We start from the raw sequence: 12,500 nt of genomic DNA, 5'->3' as shown, positions 1-12,500 counted from the left end.
TGGCAGGGAGGGATGCAAATTCTTCATGTAAATGTGTATCGTGTAGCGCCACCTCTAGGTGGGAGAGGGTATTACAAGTCTCCACCATTTACAGAACAGTATTCCTGTCCCCATGTTTTCCAGTGCAGTGAAGTGTTTTGAATTAAAAGCAGTAGGTATGTTTTTGGTTCATGCACGTAACCTGTTTTTTTTGGGGGGGGGGGGGCTGTACAGGGCTCTTAGTTGCCGATACACCGCCCAAATAAAGGTGTGCTTCGGAAGAACATGTTGCACGTTTGGAACAAGGATGCTCTGAGGGCAGGTACTCTGCTTGTGAATAATAATGGTCCAATACCAATCCCTGAGGTACCCCACAATTTGCATCCTCCCAGCTAGGCATTCTCTGGTTGTTTTTTTTTCTGCATACATCGTCGAGGCTCTTGGAAGAGCGAGTACACTGAACATATCAGGGCATAACAGACAAAAACAGGACGCAAAACATGCTAAACAGGATGCAAAAGAAACAGCAGAAGCGCAAAAGGAGCAGTCAAGAGAGGGGATAAACACCAACAGCAGAGTTGAAGGCCATGATAGAGGGAGACTTGGACAATCAATGGGTGTGGGGAGGAATAAGGGGTAGTAGAGGACACATAGGGTGGACAAGATAGATACAGAAGGAAACTACAATGATGGAAAACTGGAAATTTGGAAGGAGGTTGGATTGGGGTGGGTTAACGATGGTGGAAAAGATCATGGTTTTAGATTGGGGACAACCCGAGATGGTGCTGAATACCAGTCTTGAAGACCTGGAAGTAAAAATGAGATGGAAGAGAATGTGGAAGTTGGTTGCAGAGGTGGAAAAAAAAAGAGTAACAAATGAGTGGAGGTGAGTAGTGATCCTGGATTTTGTGATGTACTGAATAGAAGATGCTTAGCAGGCAGACACGATGCGGAGGAACAGTCGAGCCGGGCTGTGGTGCACAAGCGCGAGCACGAGCGTACTCTGCCCGTGGCTCTCCTTTATTGCGTATTAGCACACTCACGAGCCGGACGACTCCAGCATTACTACAACACCTCAGGCGGCGCGCACACCCTATATCCCTTGCAGACCCGATGACCACGCCGACCCCTCCTCCCATCATCATGCCCATCATGCATCATCATCATGGCCCGCCCTGCATGCCCGCAGGCTACACCACACTCCTCCCTCCTAAAACTATGATTATTGAATGATCACCATCATAATAAGCATAAACAACACGAAGGACTTCGGTATAATAATCATGAAAATAAAATGAAAACAGCGAAGTATAACAGCACACCACATCATATAATGCGTGAAAGCGAGTTAATGGAGCTGCCACGGCCAGATTCCGAAGATACAGCACCTCCCAAACTCTGGCCGCGTTACCGATATGAAGCAGCAAGGCGAAAAGCACAGCAGCCCTACACAGCGGAAACGCCCCCAGGCGGCTCATGCTGACATGGCCCTCGCCGAGGCCGTGGCGATCTCTCGAGCCAACCTCCCCCGGCACCATCAAACGCCTCCGGCCCACTCCCCCCAGGCAGACCCGACGTAGATAAACATTCCGAGGCCGGAAGCCCGCTGTCTGGAAGCCGTGGCGCCAGCGCCAGCCTTGATCGACCTTGGCTGGGGGCGCTGAACAGCGCCGCTGGCTGTACGCACTTAATGCTCCAAAACAACCCACGCACCACAATCAGTTGAGACGCCAACGCCCGTCTAAACGGCCTTGAGCGAACACAGAGAGCTGCGCTCGCAACCAGAGGTGGGGGTAACGCCGTCCAGCACACCAGTCTTGGTCCCGAGTCGACCTCCGAGACCCACACAGCAGCTAGACGGTAGCAATTCCATTTAAACCACACTTCAATCATAGGCTCGTTATAAATCACTACGAACATCATTCGAAGCATTGCAAACTCATTTTTCCGTACAGCGCGCTCTTTTGATAAAATCCCAGCACATGACAAAGCAACAACCCGCGGCCCGGGACAATGGAAGGCCAACCCAACCTTTTTATTCGCCACCACCGCTCCCAAAGCCCCCACATCACATTGATCATAATACAAATCCCATTGATTGATCTCCGCCAAATCCACTTTCACACGGGAACTGCTGGCATTAATTTCAACAACGTTAAACTGCATCACTAGAGCAAAGAAAAACACATATGCCATGAACAACAACCCACAACCCACATCACGAGTCCGTTTCTTGGTTGTCGACTCGATGTTGTGACTCGCGACTCCCTTTAACGCCACGGGCTCACCGCAACCTGTCGCAGCTGCCCGAACAACACCGGCGCGCATTGCCTCACGAACGCTGCCGAAACGCGGGAACTCATCGCGAGAGCTGATACGGCTCTCGCCGCTCCCGAACCGCACATCACTGCCGCAGGCAGCAACGAACGGCCGCTCCCGTTGCATCGACGCGGCCCCCGCCGCCAGAGCCTAGCCCTCGGTACTCGACGAAGGCCTCGAAGAGAGCACTGGCACAACTGGAGGTACGAACCGGAGATCCAGTCCGAGGTGCGCCAGCCAGTCCCGACCCAAAAGGGCGGGCCCCTCCCCTCGTACAACGAACACCGAGAGCCGGGCGCGTCGACCTCGGTAGCGCACTGAGACGTCGGCCCTCGCAAGCGGTGCAATCGCTTCACTGGTGTACGTGTATAGCGACAAGGCCGTCTTGACCAGGCGAATACCGCGAAGACCACGAGCCGCCTGCTCACCCATGACCGACACCGCAGCCCCGGTATCCACGCAAAACACGGTCGGTTCGCCATTCACTTCGACCTCCACCGTGAAAGGCGTCGTCATCTCCGAACCAACGGAAAACAGACTCAACCATGGTTGCATCTCCTGCTCCGGCTCGCCGGCATCGTCATGCCCCGGTTGCAGGCCGATCTCCAGGTCACTGGGGTCCTCCCGCACCTCGTCATCCAAGACCCCAACGGAGGCCCCCGCCATCCGACACACACGCTTCAAATGTCCCACCTTGTGACAATGCAAACACACGGTGTTCTTATACGGGCACATTTGTCGCAGGTGCGGACCCCCACACCCCCAGCACCCCCGGAAAGCCCCTTCGCTCCCGGTGCGACGGTGCTGCGGTGCGCGCCCTCGTCCCGCACCGCCAGGCACGCGTGCGACCTGCGGCACTTGAGCCATCGCGCGGACTTCGGGCTGCGCGACCTGCGGCACTTGTGCGGTCATCGCGTGGACCTCGGGATTAGCCGACATGCCCCAGCTGGAGCTACTCATTACGTCCTGGCCAGCAATGGTGCGGACATCCGTGAGTGTCTGCTCGACAGACGAAGCAGTCGCGACCGCCGAGTCGAATGTGATGTCGGTCAACCGCAGGATGGCTGCTACCATCTTTGCGTCTCGCAGACCAGAAATAAAACGATCTCTGAGCCGTGCCGGACGCTCCTCTGTCGTGAACTTGCATGGCACAGCCGAATGCTTCACCCGTGCTACGAAGTCTGCAACGCGCTCCTCGCCACCCTTAGCGAGGTGATCGAACTGGAACCGCGCGAGATGTAACGACTTCTCTGGCGCCAAGTGGGTCTTCATTTTCGCCACGATGTCCTGAAACGATAGCCCGTCATCACTGGGTCTATTTGGAGCCACCAAATCACTTAGTAGCCGGTAGTGCTCCGTTGATAGCGAGGCGAGCAAGATCGCCTTGCGTTTCTCTTCATCCTCTACATCATTCGCGCGAAAGTAGCAACCTAACTGTTCAGAAAACAACTCGAACTCATCTCCCCCGAACACGGGTACGCGTCCGTGCGCCGTGCCCCGACCTTCTGCCACGCTCGTGCTGGCGCGACCCTTGGCTCCGTAGCTTGGAACCGCACGGGTTACTTGACGCCCTGCACACGCCGATCCGAAGATCCTCGTCAGCCAACTGTGATGTACTGAATAGAAGATGCTTAGCAGGCAGACACGATGCGGAGGAACAGTCGAGCCGGGCTGTGGTGCACAAGCGTGAGCGCGAGCATACTCTGCCCGTGGCTCTCCTTTTTTGCGTATTAGCACACTCACGAGCCGGACGACTCCAGCATTACTACAACGCCTCAGGCGGCGCGCACACCCTATATCCCTTGCAGACCCGATGACCATGCCGACCCCTCCTCCCATCATCATGCCCATCATGCATCATCAGCATGCCCCGCCCTGCATGCCCGCAGGCTACACCACAGATTTCAGTAGTTTCACCAGAAGGGGGTTCATGGTGGACCATGTGAATTCCCTGTCTCATTCATTTCTTGGGATTCCCTGCCTCATTCATTTTATTCCTGGGTTTTCCTGGCATTCATGCATGTTGATGTTTTGAATCATTTGTGACCATTGGTTATTCAAATAGATGGGAACACGTTCTGAATGCACAATGAGTTTATTTGCATACAACTGAGAGAAGAAGCGAAAGCAGTGGAGAGTTTACCAACAAAAACAACCTTAGAGTAACATGAGTGACAATCTCAACATTACACAAGTTCAATCAATTGATCTAATTATGTCAAATGAGGATTCCAAATTTACCAAACCAAATTATCAGATGTACTAAACATTAAACGTTACAGCCACTCAACAGGACGATGATTTACAAGCTTTTAAATTCACATATCCATCAGTGTTCAACGCGTAGATCATTTACCTTGACATCTTGAATAGACGAGTACCTGAAACGTGTGCTCACAAAATTTGAAGATGGTGTCGGACAGGCAGTCTAACCGCATGGTTCCAACATTTTACGTCAAATTGTAAAATTCGTTCTTTTACATCACTGAGTTCAACATTTTACGATGAATTACTTTTCACAAACGAAATTAAGTTTCATGAAATAACATTGACAGTCTAAATTTGAGCAATAACAAAGTTAATTCTTCCAAAACATTATCAGAAAAGTCATTATAAATAACACCGACTGCACCAACAGCAAACACAACACAACGTTTGAACCCCCCCCACTCCCACTGTAAATGATAGCACCCCAACACGCGCAGCCCACCACCCCACCTTAACCCATACTCTCACCCGCATCCATTACACCCAGTCTGTCGCCCGCCACCTCTGCACCTCCAATGCCAGCAGCACACTGGGTACTCACATCATTGCCAACACATGCCACACCTCCGATGTCACCCATAACCCCACAAACACATTTACCTATCGTAGATGCACCCAACAAAGGTTATCGATTCCCTCCAACCAATCCCCCACCCTCTGACAAATTCCAGCAAAGATGTTAAAACTTTTCTCATTTTGTCCACCAAAGCTGTTATACGAGCCACCTTAAAACATTTGTAACAGAAAAGACTACCCACAGTCTCCACCAACCCAAACATCACACACATACACCACATGGCCAAAAGTATGTGGACACCTGCTCGTCCAACATCTCCATTCAAAATCTTGGGAATTAATATGGAGTTGGTCCCCCCCTTTGCTGCTATAACAGCCTCCACTCTTTTGGGAAGGCTTTCCACTATATGTTGGAACATTGTTGCTGGGATTTACTTCCATTCAGCCACAAGAGCATTCGTGATGTTTTGCACTGATGTTGGGCAATAAGGTCTGACTCTCAGTCGGCGTTCCAATTCATCCCAAAGGTGTTCGATGCGGTTGAGGACAGGGCTCTGTGCAGGCCAGTCAAGTTCTTACACACCGATATCGACAAACCGTTTTTGTATGGACCTTGCTTTGTGCACGGGGGGCATGGTCATGTTGAAACAGGAAAGGGCCTCCCTCAAACTGTTGCCACAAATATAGAAGCACAGAATAATCTAGAATGTCATTGTATGCTGTAGTATTAAGATTTCCCTTCACTGGAACTCAGTGGCTTAGCCCAAACCATGAAAAACAGCCCCAGACCATTATTCCTCCTCCACCAAACTTTGCAGTTGGCACTATGCATTTGGGCAGATTGCGTTCTTCTGACATCTGCCAAACCCAGATTCGTCCGTCGGACTGCCAGATGGTGAAGCGTGATTCATCACTCTGGAGAACTCGTTTCCACTGCTCCAGAATCCAATGGCGGTGAGCTTTACCCCACTCCAGCCGACGCTTGGCATTACACATGGTGATCTTAGGCTTGTGTGTGGCTGCTCGGCCAGGAAAACCCATTTCATGAAGCTTTCGCCAAACAGTGCTTGTGCTGATGTTGCTTCCAGAGTCAGTTTGGACCTCGGTAGTGAGTGTTGCAACCGACGATGGACGATTTTTCCGCGCTTCAGCATTTGGCATCCCATTCTGTGAGCTTGTGTGGCCGACCACTTTGCGGCTGAGCTGTTGTTGCTCCGAGACATTTCCACTTCACAATAACAGCATTTACAGTTGACCGGGGCAGCTCTAGTAGGGCAGAAATTTGACGAACTGACATGGTTGAAAGGTGCCATCCTGTGACAGTGCCAAGTTGAAAGTCACTAAGCTCTTCCTTCTGGCCCATTCTACTGCCAATGTTTGTCTCGACGTAAGCTGGACCGCCAGTGAGCATGCTGCTGACACTCCATCCTGCGCTCGATAGTAGAAAGTTCACTCGGTGGCTCCAACTTTGCAACAGTACTCAGTGAAGGTGCTTTATTTTTCCTTGAAGAGTGTTTCGCCAATGCGGCTGCCTTGTTTGATGCTCTGGCTCCCTTCTTGATCTTGGCAACCTTTATGAAGATATCGAACGGACCCAATCTTTCATCCACTGAATGGAAGGATCGCTTTTTGATGGGGCAGCAGAAGTCTTTTTGCATTTTTCCCATCCTGTTGCCTCTTAAAAGAGCAGAATTGTGCACTGATTTGCGTTTGACATGCACAGTCCTGAAATACAGTATTGCGAAGCAAGATGGCAGAGTATAGTTTTCTGAAAACAAACCTCTCAACGAAAATGAATGCCATGTTGAAGTGTTTTTTTAAAGCATTGTAAGAGTTCTTTGCAGAGGCAGCAAAGAGTTTATTTTGTAATACATTTACTTTTATCTGTATTTATTTTTGCCAAGCAACTAATCTTCCTCATTAGGTCTGTTCTTAACAAAGCAAAAATAACATGCAAAAGTTGCACGAGTCCAATGTATTTTTTTTTCTTTTTTAGAAATACCTGTCTGAGTATTTTCCCTTTCATACCCAACTAATTGTGCAATGGGATGCTTGCTTGAAGGAGAGGTCGTATGTGTAAAGTAAAGGAATAAAATGAATAAAGGAATGGAAAACGGAATTAAGGAGCTAACTCAAAGCCCTTACAACACATTTTGTCCCTTCTTCCCACCAGACATTAGGGAAAGGCTATCTAATATGGATGCTCATTAAATAACTGTCCCAGGACCCGCTATATGTTGTATGCGGTTGCCTTGAGGATCAGCAGTTTCGCAGAACCACAACAATATTCACCTGTTCACTGCTTTGGTGCCCAGTTTTTTAAACTCTCTTTCCTTCCTTTGTTGAAGGAGATTGGCAGAAGTCATTCATTCTTTATTTGGGATTAAAATATTGCCTTTAGTTCTTACTTTCTTGGGTTGCACTCTCAGGAAACAATGATTTGTTTTCATCACAGTCATAGTTTTCTGAAAATAAACCTCGCAACGAACATGAATGCCATGTTGGTGAAGTGATTTTTGAGACATTGCAAGAGTTCTTTACAAAGGCAGCTCAGAGTTTTTGTATATTTTGTATATATTTATTTTGACCTGTACTTATTTTTGCCAAACAAATAAGTTCCTCAATAGGTCTGTTGATAGCAAAGCAAAGATGGAGGCAAAAAGTCCACGAGTCCAATGTATATTTTATATTTTTTTTAGTTGTAACTTTTTGAGTACTTTTGCTTTCATACTCAACTCAGGTGGTGAACTTACTTTCCTGTTTTGTATTCATAGGAAGCATTGAAATGTATTAATCACAGTCATAGCTTTTTTGTTGTTTTTTTTTTTTTTTTAAACAAACCTCTCAACTAATCTGAATGCCCTGCTGTTTAAATGTTTTTTGAAGAATGTAAGAGATATTTACGAATGCATCTTCAACATTATGTAGTAATGGATTTCTTTTGAGCTGAATGTACTAAATTTTGTAAATGAACAAGGAAAAAAAAGACATAAAATGTCATAGCCCCTTGTTGTTTTCGTAATTTATCTGAACAGATTTAAAGGTGAGCCCATATTTGTTGACAACTAAAATGATCACCAGTCTACTCGTTGGCCATCTTTGATCAGATCGCAAAATAAAGTGAATGCAAGTTTATGCCATCGTGAAACTGCGCTTATGCCATGTTTGACAAAATTGGGCCATGCATGTCCAATAAATGGTTGGGGACATGTTTAAGTAACAAAATGGTCGCCAGTCGTCCATCTTGGATCTGATCTCAAACCAAAATGACATACATATGCAAACTAGCATTCCTTATTTGTGTGCCAAGTTTGAATAAGATTGATAAATGCATTTCCGAGAGATGGTTGAGGACGTGTTCGACATCGGGTTTTTTACAACTAAAATGGCCACCAGTCGCCAATATTTTGTCTGATCTCGAACAACATTTACATGCTTATGTACACCATCGTTCTTTATCTGGGTGCGAAGTTTGAATAACATCGATAGATGCTTGTCCGAGAAATGGTTGAGGACGTGTTCAACATCGGGTTTTTTTAAAAACTAAAAAGGCTGCGAGTCGGCCATGTTTGATCGTATCGCAAAACAAAATGATATGCATATGTATACCATCATGTGTTGTCTCTTTCTGCCAAGTATGAATAAAATTGGTCCATAAATGTCTGAGAGATGGTTGTTGCCCCACGCACGCCCACACATCTGGACACGAAAATAGAGACCAAATCCATAAGCCCCTGTTTCAGACTAAGTCCAATGGGGGCAAAAATTATCTTCCTTTATAGATCTGTTCATAAGAGGAGAAAGTTAAGAGGCAAAAATTGCACAGTCAAAGGTAATTTTTCATTTAATGAAGTATCTTTCTGAGTGAAAGCTTGAAATAGATTCAACAGAAGATGCTTTGCAGGAAAAGGAACAAAACATCCTGAGATGGAGTTGGAGTTGAGCGGTTTTTAGCATTACAATAATTGCCAAAATCACTTTTCTGTGCATTTGAAATCACTACAGTAATTATGAACAGTCCACTTTAGCTGAAATATTGGCTTGAGTTTTTTTTCCATCCGTTGTTTTGACGTTAGGCAAGGACATTATGAAAGATAAGTATACTTTTACATCAATTTCATTGTCATAAAGTGATAATGGGCAAATCAACACAATGCAAAGGATTTGAATGTGGGGTCTCAGGTTCATGAGCTATGTACTTGAGAAAGTGTAGCAAACAGGATAGCTCAAGCCGAGACACTTGACTAAATCTCAAGGAAAAAAAGGAACACAAACGTTTGACAATTATGCAAGGTTAGGTGTTGTAAAACATAACAAGGTGAAGCAAGACAATGTGATCTTTTGGGTTAAAATAATTCTCTATATCATACTGCATTTAAAGGCCCTCCATGTCTTATCATTTTCTGACAGTTTGTGCTGTGGCTTACGAAGTACTGTGGGGCTGCTTGATTGAAGACCCAGCTCTGATTTTGAGACACTTCTTGGAGCGATTCACCATCAGCAATCAGCAGGAAGAGCTCATTTACCTACTACGTAAACTCCACCTGAATGTGGGAGATCTTCCCCCACAAGCCTCCCACATCCTCTTCAACTACCTGGTGTGCAATATATGCAATAATAAGTGAAATGCAATTTTTGTTGAGGTTATTATTAGTTAGAACTTTCGCCACCAACATCATGGTGCTGATATACAGTGCCTATAGAAAGTCTACACCCCCTTTCAAAATTTTCACCTTTTGTTGCCTTAGAGCCTGGAATTAAATTACACTTTTTCCACCTTTATTTTCACATCATAACCCACAACTTCCAAGTAAAAAACAAATTCCACAAATTTCAGAAAATTAATTAAAAATACAAAACTAGAATATCGTGGTTGGATAAGTGTCCACCCCCCTGGAGTTAACACTTGGTGGAAGCACCTTTGACAGCAATTATAGCTGTGAGTGTGTTGGGAAAAGTCTCTACCCACTTTGCACACCTTGATTGGGCAATATTTGTACATGTATATATTTATATATGTATATATATAAATATGTAAGAGTATATATATATATATATATATATATATATATATATATATATATATATATATATATATATATATATATATATATATCTATATATCATATATATCATATATATATATATATCATATATATATATATATATATATATATATATATATATATATATATATATATATATATATATCATATATATATATATATCATATATATATCATATATATATATATATATATATATATATATATATATATATATCATATATATATATATATATATATATATATATATATATATATATATATATATATATATATATATATATATATATATATATATATATATATATATATATATATATATATATATATATATCTATATATCATATATCATATATATATATATATATATATATATATATATATATATATATATATATATATATATATATATATCATATATATATATATATATATATATATATATATATCTATATATCATATATATATATATATATATATATATATATATATATATATATATCTATATATCATATATATATATATATATATCATATATATATATATATATATATATATCATATATATATATATATATATATATATATATATATATATATATATATATATATACCCACTGTATATAAATATATGTATGTATGTGTATATATAGCCTGGTGTTGGCGTAGTGGTTAGAGTAGCGGCTTGGGATCCAAAAGGTCCTGAGTTCAAGCCCCGTTAGCCGCTTGAATTAATACACACCAGGATGTTGACTCAGCCTGCCATCCTTCCGAGGTCGGCAAAGTGAGTACCAGTGAACTGGGCGGGGTGTATGCCCCGGTTAGAAAAGGTGTACCATATCCCTGTGTCGGAAGAGGCGACCAGGGTTGCGTCAGGAAGGGCATCCGACGTAAAAAAAAAAAAAAAAAAAACTAAGCCAAATCACGATGCAGAACATACGGAGGATCCGCTGTGGCGACCCCAAACAGAAGCAGCTGAAAGAAGAAGTATGTATGTGTGTGTATATATATATATTGTTGTGGTTACCAAATTCGCAAACCACCATTCAGGTCCCTTAGGTGAGGTATCTCGGTAAGTACATGTGTAGTTAGGCCCGAACCCGTTGTCTAGTGGGAATAAATGTCATTTATGCGAGCTGCGACTCTTCAGGATAGCCGTTTTTCTTTTGCTATCTTTATTTTGGACCAACCGCCATGATTACCACCACAACCACAACATCAACCACCAACCACAACGCCGCTTCACCACAACCGCCACGACCTTCCCGTCACACCTCGCAACCGTAGCATCGCCACCGTTCTTGCCCCGCTGTGGGTACCGGTGTTGGATTCGTGCAGAGCGCGCGTCGAACAGCGTGTACAAAATCACGGATTTTGTGCTTCAAAAACGGATCAAAAACGACACACGCCCACTTTTTGCCGTCCAATCGGTGAGCGAGGGGCAATTTGGCCCCGCCTCCAGAACGATCGATATATGCAAATTTGTGGATCAAAAAGCCTTCACGCCCACTTTTTCTCGGGCCAATGGGGAGCGAGGTGAAAGGTCAAAGGGAGGGGGTCAAAGGCGAAGCTACGGGGGGATAAAAGGACGGTGTTCGTCAGTCAGGAGAAAGAGAAGGAGTCGGAGGGTGGAGAGTCGAGTGTGGAAGTCTGGAGCCCGAAGCCTGCAGTAGCTGGAGAAGCTGAAGAGAGTCGAACGAGGAGAGCCCAAAGAAGAGTCCAGGGTGGAGAGTCCAGAGGCGGAGAGGCGGCAGCGGCGAAGGCAGACGAGGGGGTGCTCGCGTCGGTGCCGGGAGCTGCACGCCCGAGGGAGGCCGGCAGCGCGACCTGGCCGAGGTGGAGACGCACACCAGGGATAATAAAGATCCTCTATACCCCGAGCATCAGCAACCCCCTCCTGTTTCCCCCCGCGCTGAGATAGTGCGACAAAGGGGGCCCCTTTTCCCACCCCCTGCCTGACACTGTCCGCGAGGCCCGCGGAGAGAGGCGCCATCGCCGCTCCGCGTCTCATCACCAGACGGGTAGGCGCGACCCGGTCTCGGCCTCAGGCCCGCCTCATCCTTGGGGGTATTCTTTTCCTTGGTTTTGGGTATGTGTTGTCGGCGCCGTCTGTGAAGTAGAATTGTATAAGTGTTGCCGTGTGCTCGGTAGTCGGTATTAGCTCTGCATTGTTTTCGCTTTTATATTTGCTTTTTGTGTAAATGGAATTGTGTTTTCTTTTTTTTGTGTGCTTTTGGTGGAATTGTATTTGTGTGCTTCCCGTGTGCCGCGAATAAATGTGCTTTATTGTTGAACTGTTCTCCCGCTTCGCTTCGTCTTTTCCCCCATTGAACCCTCATCTTGCTTCACGTAAA

General features: G+C 45.1%; 1 protein-coding gene across 7 annotated transcripts in view; it reads left to right on the top strand.

Annotated features, from left to right (window-relative positions):
* UNC80 (unc-80 subunit of NALCN channel complex) overlaps positions 1 to 12,500 on the top strand; it is a 449,893-nt gene that overhangs the window by 264,432 nt on the left and 172,961 nt on the right. For all 7 annotated transcript variants that reach the window (XM_085870661.1, XM_085870659.1, XM_085870657.1 and 4 more), the window contains one exon: positions 9,493 to 9,680. In XM_085870661.1, the coding sequence (XP_085726787.1) occupies positions 9,493 to 9,680 (188 nt within the window). The remainder of the gene's footprint in view (positions 1 to 9,492; positions 9,681 to 12,500) is intronic.

The sequence above is a fragment of the Eptatretus burgeri genome, chromosome 2 (assembly GCF_056783735.1).
Source record: "Eptatretus burgeri isolate ZD-2024b chromosome 2, Ebu_testis_v1, whole genome shotgun sequence".
Taxonomy (NCBI): Eukaryota; Metazoa; Chordata; class Myxini; order Myxiniformes; family Myxinidae; genus Eptatretus; species Eptatretus burgeri.
The sequence above is the reverse complement of the archived record's forward strand: the minus strand, read 5'-3'. Positions and strand labels throughout refer to the sequence as shown.